The sequence below is a fragment of the Meles meles genome, chromosome 17, assembly GCF_922984935.1.
Source record: "Meles meles chromosome 17, mMelMel3.1 paternal haplotype, whole genome shotgun sequence".
Classification (NCBI taxonomy): Eukaryota; Metazoa; Chordata; class Mammalia; order Carnivora; family Mustelidae; genus Meles; species Meles meles.
The window spans coordinates 38527683-38550771 of record NC_060082.1 but is presented as its reverse complement, the minus strand read 5'-3'; the positions used below and the strand labels follow the sequence as shown (position 1 = coordinate 38550771).

General features: G+C 52.6%; 1 protein-coding gene, 1 long non-coding RNA gene and 1 pseudogene across 2 annotated transcripts; 1 reads left to right on the top strand and 2 right to left on the bottom strand.

The window, feature by feature from the left end:
* Positions 1-566: 566 nt before the first annotated feature.
* On the bottom strand, positions 567-10556 carry LOC123927892. The gene is made up of 4 exons (XR_006815562.1): positions 10497-10556; positions 8786-9141; positions 7615-7869; positions 567-2583 (listed from the first exon to the last, which is right to left on the bottom strand). It is a non-coding gene; the product is annotated as an uncharacterized LOC123927892 (long non-coding RNA).
* Positions 10557-11800: 1244 nt separating this feature from the next.
* On the bottom strand, positions 11801-20939 carry DEGS1 (delta 4-desaturase, sphingolipid 1). Its single transcript, XM_045982821.1, has 3 exons — positions 20759-20939; positions 15430-16172; positions 11801-12309 (listed from the first exon to the last, which is right to left on the bottom strand). The coding sequence occupies exons 1-3, from the start codon at positions 20838-20840 to the stop codon at positions 12163-12165; spliced, it is 972 nt and encodes a 323-aa protein (XP_045838777.1). The 5' UTR covers positions 20841-20939; the 3' UTR covers positions 11801-12162.
* On the top strand, positions 20839-22990 carry LOC123927606 (annotated as a pseudogene).
* Positions 22991-23089: the final 99 nt, after the last annotated feature.

Sequence of the window (23089 nt, the reverse complement as noted above, 5' to 3'; positions counted from 1 at the left end):
GCAGAGGACTGATGGTTTGAGTGAAGGGGATCAAGAGCACAAACTTCCAGTTACCAATCAGTTGCGGAAACGCAAGCACAGCATGGGGAAAACAGTCAGTAGCATCCTAACAACATGGTGTGGTGGCCCAGGGCGAGCACTGCAGAACATATAGAATCGTCGAATGTATGTTCTGCACCTGAAATGAATATAACATTGTATGTTAACTCCAATTTTATTTTATTTATTTATTTTTAAAGATTTTATTTATTTGACAGACAGATCAGAAGTAGGTAGAGGCAGGCAGAGAGGGGAGGGGGAGAAGCAGGCTCCCTGCTGAGCAGAGAGCCCGATGCGGGACTCGATCCCAGGACCCTGAGATCATGACCTGTGCCGAAGGCAGTGGCTTAACCCGCTGAGCCACCCAGGCACCCTGTTAACTCCAATTTTAAAAGCATTTTCTAATTAAAAGATTTGGGGGGCACCTGGGTGGCATCCGACTCTTGGTTTCGGCTCAGGTCATGATCTCAGGGTTGTGAGACAGAGCCCGGCGTCGGGCTCCCTGCTCGGCCAGAAGCCTGCTTCTCCCTCTCCCACTCCCCCTTCTTGTGTTCTCTCTCTCGCTGTGTCCCTCTCTGTCAAATAAATAAATAAAATCTTAAAAAAAAAAACCTGCGAAGAAACAAAGATCCACAAAAGTCAGGATAATGGGCCCCTCTGGGAGGGCTGCCCAGGGGTCCTCTGTGATACGTGTTCTGGTTCGTTCTTTTCTTTGTCCACTTTACTGCGGGGCAGATGGATCCGATGCATCCCGAAGGCTATGCAACCTTGTTTACAACTTGAGGAGGTTGGAGATAAGGACCCACCTATGAAACCATTGCAACAGCCCGTGCCATAAATCTGTCAGCACCTCCCGCCCTCTTAATTAATTTCCTTATTTGTGATAAGAACAGTTGACATAAGATGGACTGTCCTTCTGAACTTGTAAGTAGTATAGTTACTTGGAACTATAGAACTTGTAACTGGAATAGTTAATAAGCACGGGCACTGCACAACACCATCATCGTTCTCATGGTGCGACACAGACTTTGTACCCCCGACTGGCGTCCCCTGTGCCCCTCACCCTCGCTTTGTTTCTGTTAACGATACTCTAAGCTGTATGTATACATTTTCCGTGCTTTCCTGTATTTATGCCATATTTCCCAGTGAAAACAGAGATTCAGGGATTGCTTTTGGGAAAAACAACCCAGCCGGGTGGGCAGAGGGATGGTGATTATCAGCCTCTAAGTCATGGAGCCAACTTTCTGTGTGTTCAGCCCAGCGGACAGCAACCGCAGGATGGGCAGAGCTGGGCGGCGGCCAGCCCTGGGTGGAGCAGATGCGCCCGCCCGCGGGGGGTCGGCTGGTGCCTGCAGGGGGTCGGCTGGTGCGGATGCGTGCGTGCCTGCCAGCTGCACAAGATGAGATCTGTGTGAGAGTGGTTTCAGAGCAAGCAAACAATGCCTTTGTCTGCTCGCTGTCTGCTTTTCCTTCCCCTGCAGCCATCAGGTGTTGTGGAGCTCACACACCTTCTCACCCTGTTGCTGTGGGCCTCGTGGGGCCCTCTAGGTCTCAAAGGAAGGAGATGCTTTGGGAATCCTGTCGGGTCTCCAACCATGAGAGCCTGTCCCAGGTTCCACAGCAAATGGAAATCAGCCAAGTTCGCAGACTCCTAATTGAGTCTGGCGGTCACCGTCTGACGGGCAGAAACGTAACTGGGAGGAGAGATTTCACTCATCTGCTCAACAGATATTTATGGACAGGCATGTGCCGTGAGCCAAGCTGGGCTCAATGCTGGTCACTGGCGGTACCGCTCTGAGCAGAACCCCAGCCTGTCCCATGATCTCTCCCAGAGGTGGGGGGCAAGGTCCGTGAGCCGAGAACACAGCACAGAGAGCAGGGGCAGGGGTGGAGCGGGCAGGGGCCACCGGGGGGCTAGCGCACTGCGGTGTGCGGACGGGTCATGCGAGGGAATGCGCAGGGCAGCATCAACCATGGGTGGCCTCTGTGTGGGCTCTGGGTGTGACCTCCGACCCGGCCTCACGCCACCTAAGAGATCAGGGGCCCCCCAGTCAAGGGAGGAAAGGCTGTCCACTTAGTCCCAGCGTTCCACCAGCTTTCTCATCAGAAGTGTGAAAAATAGTGATGTGAGGCCTCGGGGCTGAATTTTGACCCATTCAGTTCTCCCAGGCCCCTGGGTGGGAGGTGTTGCTCTCATGCCCATCAGCAGAGGAGGAAAAGTGACCGTGGAGCTCGAAAGGAGCTGGCCGCAGCCAGAGGGCAAGTCTCCCCCCCGCTGAAAATCCCTTTCTTCGAGGAAACAAAGCACAATTATGGGAAGTTTAAAAGTCTAAGGTTTAAATAATGCCCCAAGTGTAGTCACAAGGCAGAGCGGTGACTCATCAAAGGAGAGAGGCTTGAGTCCTCGGAAGTGCTGGCTGCGGGTCGGCTGCTCGAAGGGGAAGTCCAGGGCCCGGGTGGAGTGACCAGCTCAGGAACCAGAGAACGTCTGTCACACATGTGCGGAAGACTTTGCCATTTATTTTTCTGTGGCTACAGGAACTCCTAGAAAATGACAGGAAAATGGGAAAAGCATATATAAGCCATCCATAATCCCGTTTTCAAAGACCACCACTGTTAACCATTTTTTGAAAGTTTGTCCCCAAATTTGCCCCTGGTCGGATGGGTTGAGTGGTCTTGTCCCTGATCCAAGGTTACCATCGCTTCCAGTGAAGTTGGTCTTGTGTTTCTGCCCCGTGGGTCACCTGCCTCCTTTCCTACCATCAGTCTAGGAGGCAGAGGAGCCTCGGGACAAATCCGTCTGCCTCGCCCCTTCCCCAGAGGCACCTGCCAGCAGGAACACTAGCAGGAAGGTCGCCCCCAGCTCCGCAGGCCAACGCGGTCTGTCAGGCTGTTCCGATTGTGGCACATCCCCTTCCTGAAGCTTGACACCCAGCGCCACGGGAGGCTGAGGAGAAGCAGAGCACTCTGGGCAGGTCACTCGAGGTCTGTGGAGTTTCTTTTTGTCGGGTTTTTTTTTTTTTTTTAAGATTTTATTTATTTATTTGGCAGAGAGAGATCACAAGTTGGTAGAGAGGCAGGCAGAGAGAGAGAGAGAGAGAGAGAGGGAAGCAGGCTCCCCGCTGAGCAGAGAGCCCGATGCGGGACTCGATCCCAGGACCCTGAGATCATGACTCGAGCCGAAGGCAGCGGCCCAACCCACTGAGCCACCCAGGCGCCCCGGTTTTTTTTTTTTTTTAAGATTTTACTTATTTGTTTGGGAGAGAGAGCACGAGTGGGAGGAGGCAGAGGCAGAGGGAGAAGCAGACTCCCTGCTGAGCAGGGAGCCTGTTGCAGGGCTTGATCTCAGGACCCTGAGATCATGACCTGAGCCCAAGGTAGACACTTAACGTACTGAGCCCGCAGCGCCCCTGTTTTGATTTTCTATTTTATTATTATTTTTCAAAGATTTAATTAATTTATTTGACAGACAGAGATTACAAGTAGGCAGAGAGGCAGGCAGAGACAAGAGGAAGCAGGCTCCCCGCTGAGCAGAGAGCCTGATGTAGGGCTCAATCCCAGGACCCTGGGATCATGACCTGAGCTGAAGGCAGAGGCTTAACCCACTGAGCCACCCAGGCACCTCTGTTTTGTTTTTTTAAATCCTCTTCTTTGCTGTTGGTGAAAACACCCAGGACTCTCAGGCGCACGCGGTGCTCCGTGTGGTCGGTCTGTGTCTGCAGCTTCGGCCGCGACACGGCTTGAACGACAAAGGCTGCTGGTTGCTGTGCTGGTCTCTGGGAATCCGGGACCAAGGTGGCAGCAGGGCAGGCTTCATGTTGAGACTGGATGCGGTCCCCTTCTCTCCACGGGGCCCCCGGCCTCCTCTCTGTGCTCTGGCCACTCCCCTCCAATTCGGGCACAGGTCCAACCTTGGGGCCCTGATACCATCAGGACGGTGTCCGGGCTCTGACCCCGAACACTGGGAATACACACATTGGGTCTCTGACCCTGAACAATTTCATGACCAGCCCTCTGCATTAAGAAGGGGTGAGGGGCTGGGGCGCCTGGGTGGCTCAGTGGATTAAAGCCTCTGGTCCGACTTGGGTCATGGTCCCACGGTCCTGGGATCGAGTCCCACATCAGGCTCCCTGCTCAGTGGGGAGCCTGCTTCTCTTCCTCTCTCTGCCTGCCTCTCTGCCTACTTGTGATCTGTCAAATAAATAAATAAAATCTTTTTAAAAAAAGGGGGTGAGGGGGGCCAACCAGCTTCTCAGGACCCCATTTGGGGACTGTCTGCCTCATGCCATGCTCCTGGCATCCCCCAGCCCCTTGACAGCCTGGCAAAGGGGAGGGAGCAAAGGTCTGAGACACGAGCTTGCAGAGCTTCAGCAGGAGCATGGGGGGCTTGCGGGGCTGTAACTGAGAAGCAGATATGAGTCAGATGGCCTCAGAGAGCAACGTGCATGTGAAGAAGATAAAGCAGACCTGAGTTTGTGGGGCTCTTCTAGGACATGTGTGGCTCCGTGAAAATACAGGGAACATTGCCCGCCTTCAGTGCCCGGCTCCTGCCCGCTCTGGGGGCCTGGGTCCCCGTCACGTCGGGACCTTCCTGGGTCTGCCTCAGGGTCTTCTCTGTCCCCTCACTCGCAGCAGACGGGTGGTGTCCCCAGGAGACACTGTCAACCGGAGATGCACGGGAGTCGGCAGACGTACACCTCACTCCCTCACCCTGCACCCTGCATGGGGACCTTTAAAAGACTGTTCTTGTAAACGTGGACCCAGAAGACAGAACAAATGGAAAGCTGTGTGAATTGCTCCCGCAGCGGGGCTGCAGAGACACGTCCACCCAGGCTCCTGGGGTCACCTCTGACCTTTGCTGATGCCATTCCATGTCCTCCAGGGGTCACCCTCCAAACACAGCTGTGTGTACCCACATTCTTGCCTCAGGTCTGCCTCAGGAGGAACCCCACGTCAGGCAGTGGGTGAGGAAAGGCGTCGTGTGAGCCCAAGGGCGGGGAAGGAAGGGGCCTGGCCGAGATCCAGGCTCCTGGCAGCGGCACGCAGAGGCCCTGCAGTCTCTGAGTCCTGAGTGTGTGCGGGGCAAAAAGCAGCCACTGTGGCTAGAACACGCCTCTGCCTGGGGGACCCGAGGCCACCTCCCACGGGGCCTCAAGAGCCTGTGCATGCACGTCTGTGTGTGTGTGTGTGTATGTGCGTACGTGTGGCTATGCTGGCCCGCGTGTGTGGGGGTGGTGCGGCGGTGAGGGCAGGGTGAGAGGCTGGTCCTCCCATGTCACCACCCACCCCACTCTGTGGCCACCGGCACGTCTGCACTTATCGCACACCTTCGTGGCCAGCAGTGGCTGGCAAACCCTGTCTCATGGGGCCATTCCAGTCCGAGGACAAGTGTCTATTCAAATCGGGTACATTAAAAACCTGTGAATTACCAGGATCGCGCTCCGAGGTCTGCGGGAGGTGGCCAGTCATGGATGCATAGCCTCCACACACAGCCCAGGCCCCGGAGCCCTGTCGATGGACGGACCAGCCGACACAGCGCAGCCAGGACTGTCCCCGGTGTCTCCCCTCTGACTCCTGACCAGTGCCTGGCCACTCCCGCCAAAACCAGGCCTCCCACAGAGTGTCTGTTGTGGGTATCGATGGGCCACGAAGAGCTGGGCTTGCTTTAGAAAGGAAACACCTAGCCACGTTCACAGAAAGTGGAGTGGGGGCGCTGGGGTGGCAGGAGGGGGCAGTGGGGAGCTGTTTGTCGGGTGTGGGTGCTCTGTTTTGGGGCTAGGGCTGTTCTGGGGCTGGGCTGAATAGCAACGTGAACATTCCTAACACCACTGACCTGCACGACCTGCCCACTTAGAAACGGGTATGAGGGTAAGATTTATGTTACGTGTTTTTACCACAATTCTTTTAAATTCTAAAAAAAAAAAAAAAAAAAAAAAAAAAGCTCCTAAAGCTCCTATAAGAGTTTGGGCAGCACGCAGTAACCGCTGTGGTTTGGAACAATCATGACAACCAGTTTCAACACCTTGGTGTTCCCAGTGGCAGCAGAGCCATCCCAGCGGAACCCATGCAGTGACCGTGCCTTTACCCGACGATCCCACAAACCATCCCAGCAGCGCTGGGAGGTGGACGGAGGATGGGGAAGCTGCTCAGTGGAGTTATAACCTGCCGCGGGCACACAGGCTCCGAGGGCCTGTTTTCCTTCCCCGTTGCTCTCTGAGGTGTGTAGAGGTGCCACGGTGTCCTCGCAGCACCCCCAGACACCGGTGACCCGGCCGGGGTCCCTTCCCAGGCCTCTGCCCTGGGCCCTGGAGCTGGGTCTGCAGCCAAGGCTTATAAACCTGGTCCAGGGGACTGGGCGTCTGGTGTCCCTGCATCCCCATGTCCGCCCACCTTTCTTGTTTTGCAGTCTGGGTCCAGGTCCTGCCGGCTTTTCCCAGATTGGCTGTGTGACGTCCCCTGCAGAGCCGCGCTGCTTGGAAAGCCCTGTGCTTCGGAGCCTGCCCTGAAAACTGATGAGATGTGCGCTGCCGGCCGCAGGAACATTCTGCGGAGGACGCGTGGGGAACTTCTCAGGCCACTCCCGCCCAACCCGTGTGCTCCCGTGAGTGGCCCGCCTATTCTGTCCTTGGAAACTGCAGGTGTCAGGCTCATTAGGGAGAGGGCTCCAAATTCAAGAAAAATGTCACGGACTTTGAATTTGTTTCGTTGATTGGAAAATGAGAACGATAGCAGTGTTGAGGGCTGACAGCATGTGGGGGGTGCAGACCGGGCCTGACCCCCCCACCCCCATCCCCAAGCAGGATTCCCTGGGAAGGAGCAGCACCTGCGCCCCCAGTGGCCTTTACTCAGAAAAGTAGTTTGGCTTGCAACATGCAATTCTGTGAGGCAGTAAAGACCGCCCTACACCTGCTCACATTCATGTGCTCAGCCAGCTTGCACAGAGCCAGGCCCGCCAGGGTCTGGAGCAATGCCACTGACTTCCTGGAGAAGCGCAGCCAGGAGCCTGAGCTGTCTCCCTGGAAGGAGGCGGGAAGCCTGGCGAGAGGGTGGGACCGGGCCCTCGGGCCTTCGGCCCTCGCTCTGCCTAGGAAGAGCATCCTCCTGGCCAGACCCAGGGTTCCAGGCTGGATGGCCAGCGCCCTCCGTCTGCCCGGGAACCGGGAGAGGCTCCTCAGGCAGAGTAGGGGCAGGAGGACCGGAGCTGGGAACATGCCTCGGAGAGTATGCTGGCTGGCCAACCTGATGCAGGATGCTGAACTTTGCTCTCATCCTCCTCCATTAAGCGAAGAGAAAAGATCATGTACTTGACATTGAGCTAAAAGGACAATGATGGCTGCATTCCAAGAGGGCAGAGATTTTCCCAGTGCGTGATCCTGCGCCTCTGCTCCGTCAACAGAAGGATACGTGAGGCTGCCCAGTACCCCCGGACCCAAGGGACCATGGATATTTGGATTTTGCTTGGGCCCATCCCATGGAAGCACATAGCACCTGTGAGGCTGGGAGAGGAAACACCCTCTTGTGCCCAAATCTCTTGGCTTCTACCTGGGAGGGAAATGTGGGGCCTCAGCCACTAACCTGACGCAGGACTGTCCTTTTCCCTCTGTGACAGATGGTTCGTTCCCCTGGGTCTCCTTCAGGCCTTCCTCACAGCCTGTTCCAGCCACCGTGGGAGGGAGATCGCAGAGCCCTCCCTGGATTTGCACACTGCTGATCTGTGGGGATTCAGAACCCAGCACCGAGGGCCACACAGTTCTTCTAGGCCTTTCCCACAGAGGGTTTCCGACACAAGGAAGCTGTGAACACACCGTTGGTGATTGTGCAGGTCCTGCCCTGAGGAGAGAAGGCCAGGCGTGTGTCCCCAGATCCAGGAAGGGGCCCCGTGCTGGACAGCAGCTCAGGCCGGGGCCCCACCCCCTGCTTTGGGTCTTGTGCGCCGGATCACGCCAGCCACCTGCCCGACGGCACTGGTGCCTTTACATGTGGGCGTCGGGAAGCGTCCCTCCGCTGGGTCATCGGCTCCTCCAGAGCGGGCTTGGCAAGCACAGAGCCCGCTTTTGTCAGACGCCGCGCCCATTCTCCTCTTCCCTCAGCCCTGTCATTAACTCCCAGGAAGCGTGCCAGCCTGCCCTGCCCCGCACATCCTGCCCCTTCTCCTCCTCGGGGCGGCCCCCAGGCACTGTGCCCTCCTCAACCGCAGCCTTGGCCCCGTGGGATGTGCTGCCCTCCCCGTCCTCCTGCACCCCACTGGCCTCCGAGAGGGTCTTTGCTTCTCCTGCCCTGGGGTTTCTGAGGAGTGTTCAGGGCTTGCCGGCCTGTCCTCGCTTCCTTGCTTCATTCCACATGACTCAGCTTAGCTCCTGGAAGACTTTCCCAGCCAGACAAGAAGCGACACATTTTCTTGTCTGAACATGGAGTCTCCAAGTCAGCCAGGCAGGTGGAGGGGCGGGCATGTGTCTCTCTGGCTGTTTCTTCCTGAGCCGGCGTGCGGGGTCCCTCCCTGGCCAGCCCCACACAGGGTACACACGACGGTGACCTGCAGGGTGGGTGTGGCATCAGTGGCTGCCCTGAGTCCCCTCGCCCCAGCCACGGCCACGCGGGCACCGATTTCGGATTCCACACGCAATCCCAGGGCTGGAGCATTGGCTCCTTCTTTGGGCCCCGTTTTGTCCGCATCCTCACTGCCTGATGCAACATGGGCCACGTGCCCGCAGAGTGAATAGGAAATGCGCTTTTGCTATGAATTTACCTGTTAATGTCCCACAGCAAAGTTTAGACGGGCCCTCTGCTCAGCTTCTGCTCAGGGGCTGGGGCCTCATGCTGCACACCGGGCTGGGCTGGGCACAGTCACGTTGGTGACAGCAATGCCCTCACGAAGATGGCCGGCGGAAATACTGAGCCTTCCTGGCCGGGAATGTCAGCAAAGGCGCCGGCCAGTGTCAACATCAGGATCTTTGCCTGCCTTGGGGGGGCCGGCGGCCCTGCCCCCTCCACACTGGCACCCCCCCCCAGAAGAGAATGCGGGCACACAGGAGGAAGAATCTCAGGAGGCCAAGGAGGCCGTGTACTTGGGTTCTTTTCACTAAACCTCTTTTGTAACGTGTTCTGTAAAAAGCCAAACAAAAAAAAAGACTTTGAGTTTGTTAGAAGTCAGACCCCCGAGATGCAACCTGACCCGCAGGCTCAGAGGAGGAGGGTGGCTGGCAGCAGAGGGAACACGTTCTTTCCCACACCGGCCTCCATCGCTTCTGGCTCTCGAGTCCCATGGTCTGAGCTGCAGTTCACTCAGCATGACCTCGGGCCCCTTGACTCCGCCCCGCTGAGCCGATCTTCCGTCCACGATGAGGATAGGAACAGTGCTCTCTATCCAATGGGAAGGATCGGTAAGCTAGTGCAGGCCCAGGAGAGGGCAGGGAATCTCAGCAAACGTCCACTGTTCGCAGTACACCCCCCTCCAAGGTCAGCCACCTGCCCTCCAGTTTCTGCTCTGTTCTGTACACGGCCCTCCTTTTATTCCCCGCTTGTTGACCCTGCGAGGTCTGGCAAACAGAAGTAAAGATCTTCCTGCCCTTCAGGAACGACGGCCTCACGGGGAAACAAACTGCACATTTCCAAACAGTATGTGGGGCCACAGAATCTTCTGGAGAGTCCAAAAGAGTGGCAGCTGACCTGCCAGGGAGTGGGGAAGGGCTGCAGAGGCCTGGCATGAGCTCCGAAGATGAGAGAAGCAGACCGGGAGGAAAAGATGTAGGCAGAGGAGAGTTGTGCAAAGCCACAGAAGGATTTCTCTTGCCCAACCCTCGTGCTCTGGAGGCGCTAGCCTTCCTACCGCCCCCTAAGAGTCCTAGATCTCTCTTTGGAAAAGTCACTGCCAGGGACAGAAATGATGGGCTGAATTGGCAGCTGGGCACTGGACTGGTCAGGAGACCCGCCACCCGAATGAGAACTGGTAACGTGACAGCCGACAGCAGGTCTGGGGAGGGAGGACAGTGTCCACACCGTGGCCCCACGGTAACTGGGCTCAGAGAAGGCCAAGCCGGATGGGGAGCCAAGTGAAACCAGTGGCTCGAGTTCTGCAGGCAGGGAGAGTGGGAGGCCTGCCTGCCAGAGAACATAGTTGACGTAAGGCATCACATCCATGGGTGCGTTTCCCAGACGCTGTTTCACCGAGCAAGGGTGTTTCAATTGTAGAGTCGGTGCTATTATCACTCTCAACCATGAACTCAATGGTTCTTGAAGCAATAGTTCTGATCCTAGGAATTTTGCCAGGTGAGAGGGCCAGGAAGGAAAAGCAAAGTATTCTGGGGATGAAACGAGGTCTGTAGAGCAGGTTTGCCTAGCCTTCTGAGAACGAGGACACAGTCCAGCTGGTGATTACAGGAATCAGACTTTGAAATATCTCATAAGGACATCTGGGTGGCTCAGTTGGTCAAGTATCGGATTCGGCTCAGGTCACATACCAGGGTCCTGGGATCAAGTCCCACATCCGGCTCCCTGCTCAGCAGGCAGTTGGCTTCTCCCTCTCCCTCTGCCTGGTGCTCTTCCTGCTCCTTCTCTCTCTTGCTTGCTGGCAAATAAATAAAATATTTTAAAAAAAGAGTGCTTGAGGATTGCTGTTGTGTACAAATTGCAGACTACTTGATTTTTCTGACACCACATATTATTTTTTTTAATATTTTATTTATTTGACAGAGAGCACAAGCAGGGGGAGCAGCAGAGGGAGAGGGAGAAGCAGGCTCCCCGAGGAGCAGAGAGCCTGACGCGGAACTCAATCCCAGGACCCCGGGATCACGACCTAAGCCGAAGGCAGACACTTGACCAACTGAGCCACCCAGGCTTCCCTTTTTAAAAAAAATGTTTTATTTATTTATTTGACAGAGAGCACCATCAGGGGCAGCAGCAGAGGGAGAGGGAGAAGCAGGCTCCCCGAGAAGCAGAGAGCCTGATGAATATGTTATAATTTTTTTTTTTTTAAAGATTTTATTTATTTATTTGACAGGGAGAGATCACAAGTAGGCAGAGAGGCAGGCAGAGAGAGAGGAGGAAGCAGGCTCCCTGTGGAGCAGAGAGCCCGATGCGGGGCTCGATCCCAGGACCCTGAGATCATGACCTGAGCCGAAGGCAGCGGCTTAATCCACTGAGCCACCCAGGCGCCCCAATATGTTATAATTTTTAAAATACTTCACCATGGGGTGCCTGGGTGACTCAGTTAGTTAGGGCGACCGACTCGATTTTGGCTCAGGTCATGACCTTAGGGTCACGAGAGCTCAACCCTAGTCGAGTTCCCTGCTGAGTGTGGAGCCTGCTTGACATTCTCTCTCTCGCTAATAAAAAAAAAAAAAAAAAAAGAAAGAAAAATGAAGACGAAAAAATGAAATACTTCACCACGTCACACTCCGTTTACCCCAGTGACACAGTTCGGCCCGGGGTACTGGCCCCGTGAAGCCAGCTGTCTGCTGTCAGACCACACCCCCATCCTGCTGCAATACAGGGGGAGCAGCTTGTAACCTGAGAGTCGCTGCATCTGGAAAAGGAAGTTCAGTGTTGGATGTGATCGATCACAATAAGTCCTTTATTTATTTATGAAGCTCTGCAGGATTCAGGAGTGTGTCGTCTCAGTTCCACTTACAATAGTAAAAGTTAAAAATTTAGCTTACAGGGAAAAATCTTCCCAGATTTTAGGGGGGGTGGCGGCATTTTAAAGTAAACTCACCCCAGTACTATATTATATAAAGACAGTAAAGTATGAAAATGTGATAAATACTACTGTGATTAATAGCTCAGTTTATTAGCTGTTTTAATAAAGTACAACTTTACAGTGAAAATAATGTACTAGAAATAGCTTTTTTTAAAGCTTCTTTATGATACGCTTACAAAATGTCAGGCATCAGGGAAACCGTCCTCAACAACGATGATGCAACACACACGCTCCGTGGGAGCAAAGCTGAGCGCGGGCTGGACAGGCTGACGGTGGGAAGCCAGGGAAGCTCCGGGGATCGCGGGGCTCACACTTGGGACCCGCACGAGGAGCCTCTCTGCCTCGCCGGGCTTCGATTAATAGCGCAGAAAGCCCTCTTTGCAGCCCTCGTGAAGCTCCACAGAGAATTCCTTGAGTACAAAGGACCTTCACTCCAGCACCACCTTGCCTTTCTGATGCCGCTTCATTCTCGAGTAGGGACTTATGGTGTCATCCGTCACGAAGTCATACAGTACTTTAATCCACGAGTTGTAGTGGGGCAGGTTGTCGTAGTACTCAGCGGCGATCTTCCTCACCTGCGAGGGCAGACATGCAAAAGTGAGTGCTGGCCGAGTTCGGCTGGATCGGACGTGACGGCCAACGCCAGACACAAGCACCAAGAAGAGGAACCACCCTCCGGCCGCCTCCCTCACCAAACGCTCATATGTAAGAGCCACAGCCGACTCCAGCACAGAGCAGTTCCACGGTGACATATACTCGACCCTCTAGGATCAGAGACTGTCCCATCAAGCTGTGAATGGCGGTCTCATTTTATTATTTTTAAAAAAGATTTTATTTATTTATTTATTTGAGAGGGCGAGCGAGCAGCAGAGGCAGAGGGAGAAGCAGGCTCCCCGCTGAGCAGGGAGCCTGATGTAGGGCTCAATCCCAGGACCCTGAGATCACGACCTGGGCTGAAGGTAGACACTTCACTGACTAAGCTGCCCACGTGGCCCCGAATGGTGCATGTTAAATAGCTGAGCTACAGATATAAGTTATATCTTACTAAAGCTGTTACAAGAAACCTTGACACACACACCTGTTAACATCGTGCACTGTAACCACCGTAATATAAGGATCCAATACATAGCAGGGATTTGCTGAGGACACAGGACAGAATGCTCCCTGATGCACACCTGACAGGAAGAGCCGCTAAGGGAAGACCAGAGCTCTGAGGACAGCTGTCACGGCAGCTCAGGACTGTGATAGCAGGCAGCGGGCGGGAAGGAACAGACACTGTTCACCATGGGCCTTGCGGCAAGTGATGTCTGAAGCAAGCAAATTCTCAGGTTGGAGAATGTTCAAGAAACCCAGTAAGATGGGGGAGCCTGGGTGGTTCAGTCCATGAAGCGTCTGCCTTCAGCTCAGGTTGTGATCCTGGGGTCCTGAGATCGAGCCCCACATTGGGCTCCCCCTACTCAGCGGGGAGTCTACTCCCCCTGCCCCTCCCCCTGCCCATGTGGTCTCTCTCTCAAATAAATAAATAAAATCTTTTAAAAGAAGATTAAAAAAATAAAAAAGAAAGAAACCCGTAAGTTAAGGTACAGTTGACTCTTGAACCACACAGTCTGAGCCATATGGGTCCACGTATACACAGACATGTTTTCACTAAACACAGAGCAGTCCTGTAAATGTGTCTTCTCTTCTTTGCGATTTTCTTAACACTTTCTCTTCTCGAGCTTACCTCATTGCAAGAACACCGTATATGACACGTATAACGTACAAAATACGTGTTAACCGACTGCTTACATCAGGGTTCAGCTTGCAGTCAACAGTGGGCTAGTAGTTACGTTTTGGGGGCATCAAAAGTCACATGTGGATTTTCAACCCTGTGGGGACTTGGTGCCCCCGCTCCTTGTGTTTGTTCAAGGATCAACTCTGTGGTTAATGTTGATTTTGTTTAAAGGGCAACCAGCTTTGTACCCTCTTTGAAAAGTAAAGGGAAATTCACTTCTTTAGGGAAGAGGTGAACAAGGCCTCCCCTGCCCTCAGGCGTGTGCACAGGTCAGGCGACAGAAGACACATTACACCTGCTTTCAAACTTGGCTCCAGTTGCATGGTTTTCCCCCAAACATTTTATTTTGAAAAATGTGACACCTACAGAAAAGTTGAAAGAGCAGAACAGACACCTCTATGCCCTTTACCCAGGCCCACCACCACTGCGAGTCGCTTCCTGTCTCTGCTTGGACATACACCACCTAAAATGCTCTCTCTGCTGAGCCTCTGGAGAGCAAGTCGCAGACACGTGACAACTCACCCCTAACATGCCAGCCCAATACTCAACACGGACCTCCTAAGAACAAAGACGTTCTCCTACAAAGCCACCATGCTATCTTCACACCCAAGAAAGTTAACAGCAACACAATATTCTCTGTGATAAGCTATAGATTTAAAGCTTCCCCACTGACCCAATGTCCTCTCTAGACCTTTCTTTTCCTCGAGTGGGAATTCACTCGTAATCAGACGTCACACTTAGTTCTCACGTGTTTGTAATCACATCAATAGTTAAAATCTTATGAGGAAATCCATTAAATTCAATTGGGTAGATATGATGGCATAAAATATTTGGCAATACCTCCCATGGAGCACCTGGGATGGCTCGGTCGTTAACCATCTGCCTTCAGCTCGGGTCATGATCCCAGGGTCCTCAGATCAAGTCCCACATTGGGCTCTGTGCTCAGCGGGGAGTCTGCTTCTCTCTCCCTTTGTCCCTCCCTCCACCCACCCCCACTTGTGCTCATTTGCGCTGTCAAATAAATAAAATCTAAAAAAAAAAAAAAAGTTGGCTCCCTTGTATCAGAGCTTAAAAATTAAGAAAAACTAGTACTACATTTCATACATATTCCCCTTTTTAGAATTATGGAAACACTTTTTGGTAATAAACTGTAAAAGCCACCGATTTTGAGGACGGGAACTCTAATAAAAGAATTCACCAAAAAGATAAGCGAAGTTACGAAGGTGGGCCTTTGCAGAGGACGGAGGGATGGGGGGTCAAACTGTGTTCTTTCACGTCCTCCACAAACAATACACTGCTGCGTGGGGAACAGGCAGGCCCTGCCTGCAGAAAGTTTGCCACCCTGGAAACTGTGTTTTAATGCACGGGCCAACTGCGTGGGACGTCTGCATTTCCCAACAAGCCAGCACGTAAATCTTAGCTCATCAATGTAACAGCGATGAAAGCAAGGTGAACTTGAGCTCACTTCGCACAGGAACTCCTTTCTCAATCTCTGCCATAGTTTATAAGCCGGCAGATCCTCCAGCACTCCGGACTTGAGGGCCACTGCTAGGCTTTGGGACTCAGAGGGAATGTGGATAACAGTAAGGGGGGCACACAGAGGACGCACACCTGTCGTTTGCTTTGGTAAGTTTAGATGGGCAAAATACACCAGAACCCTTTTGTTTTATTATTTTTTAAGGTTTTATTTATTTGAGAGTGAGGGAGAAGCAGGCTCCTTGCTGGGCAGGGAGCCTGAGCCGGGAGGGGTGGGGCTCGATCCCAGGACCCTGGGGATCATGACCTGAGCCAAAGGCAGACATGTAACTGACTAAGCCATCCACGTGTTCCTACTAGATTCCTTTTAAAATGGGAAAGCTGAGACTGATTTTGGCCATAAAACCCCCAGAAATTAGAGTTTGTGTCAAATCTCTGTACTTACCAGAGGAAGGCTTTTTCCAGGAATGTTGGGGAAGTCATGGTGCTCGTTATGGTAACCCACATTGAAGGTGAGCAGATTCAGAGGCCCATAATACGAGTAGGTTTCATGTCCCTTGAGGAACATGTAATGTTCGGCTATGAAATGTCCAGAAATCGGGTGCAAACCTAGCCCCAGTAAGGATGCTGCCAACATATAGACCAAAGATTTAACTCCCAAAACGTAGTAAATTATAATGTCAAAAGTGACCTGGATCACAGTATTAATAATTTCCAGGTAAGAAATGGGTTTGGGGTTGATGAACAGAGGTCGAAAAGCATAAAAGAGAGGCTGAAGGACCACCCATATAAACTTTCTGAAAGTGGTGCAGAAAAACCAGCCTTCAAAATCGGTGGGAATATCCACATCTATGCCATCACCCCCAAGGTAACGATGATGATCCATGTGATACCTCTTAAAGGAGATTGAATAGGGAACGCCAATGGGAAGATTGGCAAATATGCCAAACCAGCGATTCCACATAGCTCTGTAGTGGCCAAAGGCACTGTTGTGGGAGACCTCGTGAATAGCCAGAGTCACAGAGTGGTTAATGCAGCTGCCGAAGGCGTACGCCCAAAATATGACCCACTTCCAGTCCAGGTCCTTCACTAAGTAGAACGCAACCAGCTGGGTGAGAACCATCATGGTTATAATCCAGATCAAGTTGGGATCAGGTTTCATCAGGGACTTTATCTCTGGATACTTTGCTGTAAAGAAAAACAAACCAGGAACTGAGAAGAGCACACGCTCGTTCTGCAATTATGATTAAATCAACACCCATTAAATTAACGCATTAATTAATTTTTTTCTTCTTCCCAATCATGATATGCCCTCCACTAGAGGCTTTATCCACTACAGAGAGGAGTATATTCCAATAGTAAAGTTACCAAATACCATGTCTCAACAAATCTGTGCAGGAAAAATTAGCCTCAAAATCTAGACTCCACACAGAACAGAAAGAAAATCACAAATGAGTGAAGATTTCATGGCGCCCAATTCCCTTTTCACCCCTAACAGTTCTTTGTATATAAAATTGGTAAGTTTTGCAAAGTTGCGATCACAGTCTGATAAATCTACTCCAGTGTCTGACAGAAGGTACAACACATGTATATACTGACATATCATGTATATGTAATGTACTTACACACGATATATATTTGTTATAAAAGACACATACTTAGATCTTATAATTTCCTTTATAATGACGGAATCACTTCTAGTTGCCAGTTGTAACTTCTACCCACTTCCTTATTTTTAGACATTCAGATAGCTAAGATTTTTGCCTGTGTGGCCTCCTGACAGGCATCAGGAAATCAGGATAATGTGTGAGAACTGCACGGTGCTAATTTGTCAGATTCTTATTTGCACTGTTGAATCTACACGCAAATATCCAAGTATGACCTAAAAGGCCAATAACAGAATCTCTGCATTTTAGGCAAGTGTCCTCTAAGGGCAAATGCACACTCTTCTCTGGATCTTACCCACTCCTTCCTCCCACAACAAGGAGGAGCCCCAGGGTCTTTGGTTTTATGTGTTGCTGAGTAGGTATGACCCAGGACAGCATGAGGGGAAAGCATCTTCTTCTTGAGCTCAGTCATTCAGATAAAGAAGGGAAAGGAGCAGCTTCATTCTCATTCCTCTACATGTGAAACGAGGAATTCAACGAGAGCTTATACTGCAAGGCAGACTACTGAAGTCCGGTTTTATATATACGATATGAGGATGGAACTAACCCAAGTGGATAACTCCCCATTTTCTCTCTGCTCCCTAAACTCTAATCTTCATTGGTTTGGTTCATTTTATCAACTATGAATAATTTTGGAAGCAAGAGGCAAAAAAAAAAAAAAAAAAAAAAGGAACCCTACAGGCCTAGAAGTGAATTTGTCTAAAACTGATTTCCCCACCATGTCATTCAGTAAAATATCAGCATTTGGGGAGCAATTCTCCAACAACAGAACAACTGTTCAGTTAATTGGTGGGTAAGAAAGAATTCCTTGAAGAATTCATTCAGTAAGTAGTATTATGTGTTTCTGTTTAGACAGAGCTCCAGCATCTTTACCTTATTTAAAACTTGGTTAAACTGACACATCTGACAAAGGATAGAAGTCAATACACACTTCAGATAGTCTAAAATGATGAAATTCACATGCCTCATTCTCAGACAAATCAAGTTGCTCCAAGTAATTCTGTAACAAATGTTGGCAAAGCTTATTTTAGTACATAAAAATCAATACTACAAGGGCACCACTCTAATTAAATAGGGAAAGAAGAGTTTTTGCAACAAATGGTGCTGGTTATCAACATCCACAAGGATGACGATGGACCCCTTCCTCACACCATACACAAAAAAGTAACTCAAGACAGATCACAGACCTCAATACAAGAAAACTGTAACACTCTCGTAAGAAAACAGAAGTAAATCTCCATAACCTTCGTGATTTCTTAGATATTATACCAAAATCACAAGTGACCAATGAGCACATGAGAGAGTCTTGACATTATCAGTTGTTAGGAAGACGCAAACTGAAACCAAAATGAGATGCTGGTTCACACATGCTAGAATGGTTACAATGACAAAGACAGGCAGCAATCAGGATATGAAGAAACCGGAACCCACACAAGTTGCTGGTGATAGTGTAAAACGGTCAGCTGGTTTGGAAGAATCTGGCTGTTCCTCAAAATGCTAAACACAGAGCTACCAATGACCCAGCAATTCCACTCCTCGGCAGCTATCCAAGGGGAATGAAAATACATCCATCTAATAACTTCCTCGTGAGGGGTCACAGCAGCATTATTCGTAGTAGTCGTAAGGTGAAAACAACCCCACAGTCTAGCAACTGAAGAATGAATAAATGCAATGTGAAACAGCCATACATTGGACTTTTTCTTGGCGGATAGAAGGAATAAAATACTGACCTAGTACAACATAGATGAACCTTGAAAACAAAATGGTAAGGGAAAGAAGCCAGTCACAAAAGACCAAGGACTGTGTAACTTCATTTATAAGAAATGTCCAGAATAGGGGCCCCTGGGTGGCTCAGTCAGTTAAGTGTCTGCCTTCTGCTCAGGTCATGGTCCCAGGGTCTTGGGATCGAGCCCTACGTTGTGCTCCCTACTCAGCAAGGTGTCTGGTTGTGCCTCTGCCGGTCCCCCTACTCATGCTCTCTCTCTCTCAAATAAAATAACATCTTAAAAAAAAAAAGTCCAGACTAGGTAAAATCTCCAGAGACAGAAAGCCTAGGGCTGAGGAGTGTGACTGGGGAACACAGGAACTGCTTTTGAGTATGGGGTTTCTTTCTGGGAAGACAAAAATGTTCTAAAACTTTAGACTGTACTGGTAGTTACAAAACTGTGTGAACACACTAAAGAACACCGAACTGTACGCTTTAAATGGATGAATTTTATAGTTTGTGTATTGTCTCTTAATGAAGCTGTTAAAAAAACATGGTTTCCCTGTGGATAGGCAGTAAAAAGAGCATTTCTTGTGCTGTATTACTTGACCCACTCACAACGGTCTCGTTCCCAGCCTTCATTAAGGAGGTCATTTTTTTTTCTTTTATTTTTTGATTTTTTTTTTCCTTTGGTGGGAGCGGGGAGAGGGAGACATAGAATCTTAAGCAGACTTCACATCAGCCTGGAACCTGGCTTGGGGGCAGGGGGAAGGTCTTACGACCCTGAACCTGACCTGAAATCAAGAGCCAGATGCTCAACCGACTGAGCCACCTTTCAAATGAACTTTAAATACGACGCCAAACACACATTTAGCATACAGATGTCAGTTGTTAAAAAACACCCATGTTCTCTCATGGCTCTCTCTCCCCTACCAAAACCCAGCCAATTCCAGAACTATCTCTTTATCATTTAAGTCTTCTCATCTTTTCTGGGGTTATTCCATCTCCATTCCTGAAATGGGATACTGAGCAGTATTTGCACCTGCAGGGAAAAGCGCTGTATTTTTACTGAGGAATCTGTCATCCTTTTACTTTCCCAGTGAAATGGTTCGGTGATGTTAAGTATGTGGGAAAAGGCTCATTGTCAAGACAAGCATCAATAGGCACCTTTTCACTTCCTTGATTATCTAAATATTAAATCCACGGCTAAGTTCCAGTACTGAGGCATTGGGTCTTTTACAAGGTGGACACTGCACTGTTCTTACCGGGCATGTTGATTGTCTAAGGCATAAATCAGATGTATCAGATGCTGTCTCTCCTGTGTAATCATGCAAACTATACGTTTTAATTAAAAATAAAAAGAAAGTTCACACCCAATAACCGAAGTCTCTTAAAAGGCTATCCTGAATAGCAACTGTAAAGATTCAAGCTACCAATTTACTGATTCCATTTTTAAAAAATCCATTTTAACTGGACCTACTAACTCCAATTTCTAAAAGCATGAAATTCCTAACTCTAGACACCCCAGCAAAATTCGGGCTGGCTTTCTCTGCTCACTGGGCAAATGGATGTTGAGAAGAAAAGCTAGGTAGGGGCTTTGTGAGAAATTATTCCTCCTATTCGACTTGGCACCCGCTGGTTTCCTGATTTTCTCGAAGAGGTGGAGAGCATCTGCCTCGATCAGAACCCCTGTACCCCTCCTCACTCTACCTACTCGTCGTTAGAGTGGGGGTACCAGGGACTAGTTCCTGCGAGCACGGAGCGGGGTCGTGTCTGTAACCCACTCACCACAGTGCCGGTCCCCAGCGTCAGGAGCGGCCTGGGAGCAGCTCCCGGCAGCTGAGCGCGCCCGCCATCTGCAGCGCCCGCCGAGGCCTAGCGAGCCAGGGTCTAGGGGCCCTGGATGCCCAGTGGGGGAGCAGCCGGCTAAGCACCGCCGATCTTCCGTGCGCAGGTCCTCGCAGCCTCCAGGCGCGCCCCCGCTCGCAGTCCCCCGCCCCCGCCCTGAGCCAGGCCCGCTCGCCCGCGTCAGCCCCCGGGACCACGGCGGCGCGGGGCCCGCAGGCCCAGGACCACGCCCTGCCCCGCACCCGCCGGAGCCCGCGCTCCCGGGGCTCGCGCCGGAGGCTCTCCGAGCCAAGGACTGCCCGGGCGCGCCGGGAAGCCCCCCGCCCGCCGGAAGCCCACTGAACGCCCCCGCCGGGACCCCCGTCCCCCCAAGCGCCCCCTCCCTGCTGGGAACACCCGGACCTCCCCGCCGGGGCCCCCGGGACCCCGCCCGCCGCGAGCCCCCACCGGCTCTTTAACGGGCCGCGGGCACTGGGGCGCCAGGCCGACGCGGAGAGCGCGCCCCCGGCGGCGGGAGGCCGCGCGCACATAACGGGGCGCAAGCCCGGCCTCACCCAGGATCTCCTGGCGCCGGCTGGCGTGGGGCTGGTCCGTGTAGACCCACTCGAAGTCTTCTCGCGCGACGCGGTTCCCCATGGCGGCAGCTGGCGGACCCGCACCGGCTCTAGCTTCCGGCCCTTTCCCTCGGAGGCAGCGGCTGCGGCAGCTCCTGGTGAAGACGGAGGCGGGGGCGGAGCCCCGCGGCCCCGCCCCGCCCCGCCCCGCCAGCCCATTGGTCCCCCCGCGGTCCCTCCTCTCCCGCTCCGCCCCCCCAGCCCTCCGACCCATTGGTCCTGCCGCCACGGTCCCGCCCCTCCTGCCCCGCCCCTCCGTCCCATTGGTTCTATCCACGTTCTGACCCCGTTCCATTGGCACCGCCCCGTGACGTCAGCGACGAGCGCTAGACTGGGCAGGTTGCCCCGCGGGGGGCTGTAACCGTGGCGGGCTGCTGCCCCTGAGCTGGGTGGGCGCGCCTATCACTGGCGGCGCTTCTCGGCTGCTGCGGGAAGCGGAACCTCGGCTGCTGCGGGAAGCGGAAAACCCAGATTCACACAAGATTCACTCCGGTGACAGTCGTGGCCACAGCCTCTTCTGCGAGGGCTTTCTGTTCCAAAATTAGTCACCACTTCTCCTTTACAAAAGAGACTTGGGCTGAAACTACAAAGAGGAAGATACTGTTAGGACAGGAGAGAGCCACCAGCGAGGAGCCCGGGCTCTGATCCAGGTCACCGCCGCCCCTGCTCTTGGAGTGGACTATGGACGCCGGGGCCTCCCGACGCCGGCGCGCCGGGTCTCCGCGCGGGAGCCGGAACCCGAGGAGGTGCTGGACCTGAGCCGGCTGTCCCTGGAGCTGCTCCTGCTGGTGCTGACCATGTGCCCCCGCGCACGCTGCTGACCTCCGGCCGCCGGGTGTGCCGGGACTGGCGTGCCCTGGTGGACAGCCAGGCCCTATGGATACGCATCCTGGCCCGGGAGCAGGGCGCCCTGCTGCCGCTGGTCCGCAGCTGCCTGCCCGCGCGCCTCGACGTCAGGCCCGGCCTCCTGAGCCGCCTCTGCAGGCTCCGACCGTTCGACGCAACCTCATCCACGACCCCTGCGGCCAGGAAGGCCTCCAGGTTTGGACGGTGCGGCACGGTGGGGACGGCTGGGTTCCTGGGGCCCCCTCGCAGACCTGCTTCGTGTCTTCCTACAGGCGGTGTCGCAAAAAACAAGTCTTGGACCTGGTGGAGGAGGGTTTGGGGCCAGAACATATCTATTAAGCTCTGGCCAGCTTGATTGAGCGGCAAGATTGAGATCTGTGTCTCTGATTGGTGGGGAGCCCGAGACGACTGTGGTTGTGTGTACCGACTCCTGTCCAGCTTCTAGATGCCAGGCTGAACGTCCTGGATGAATTCTCTTCTTCCCCGGATCCCATCCAGCAGTGGAACAACCATGTCTGCTTTCAGGTCACCCACGTGTTCTCCAACATCAAGAAGTGCATGCGCTTGGTGTCTTTCAAACACTGGGGCCAGGACACGCAGTTCTGGGCTGGTTACTATGGGGCCCGTGTCACCAACTCCAGTGTGGTCGTGCAGGCCCGGCTGTCTTAGTCCAGAGCTATCCTTGAAAAACAACCTTAGCGGTGCCTTCCGGGACCTGGGACCGCTGGCCAGGACTTCTCATTAACCAAGGAAGGACATTGCCTCCCTGGCATCCTGGGTACTCCAGGATCCCTTCCAGGGTCCTGCTGGGCCGCCTCTTCAGGTTCTGCAAACTACTAGAAGAGAGTTCTTCCTTCAGAGCTGCGTATTGCTGTTACAGGGCAGTCCTCCCCTTGGCGAGCACAGGAATGCTGGACGTGAAGGGGCTCTTGGTCCTCCTGGTGGGGGCCCTCTGCTCAGCCCCAGTCCCCTCTGCCCTTGCCTCCTGTCCTTTTGCTTCAGGGGCTTTATCCATCCCTTTAGAGAAGGCCGGCCTTCTCTGAAGTTGAATCTCGTCCTTACGGCTGGGAAAATTCCAGCCGCCTCAGGTGGCAGACATATTGGCCAGCTTTAAGGCGGGGACCAAGTCTTGAAGCTGAAAGCCAACTAGCTCAAAATAATGTGTGCATATCCTCAAGAACCCCAGTGATTGTGTGGCGTGTAAAATTATTTTTTTACCCTGGGTGGCTCAGGTTAAGCGTCTGCCTTCGGCTCAGGTCATGATCTTAGGGCCCTGGGATCAAGTCCCGCATCGGGCTTCCTGCTTGACAGGGAGTCTGCTTCTCCCTCTGCCTCTCTCTATTCCTCTCCCTCACCCCGCTCATGTGCTCTCTTTCTCAAATAAACTCTTCTTAAAAAATTTTTTTAGTTTGAAAATTTCTGTAA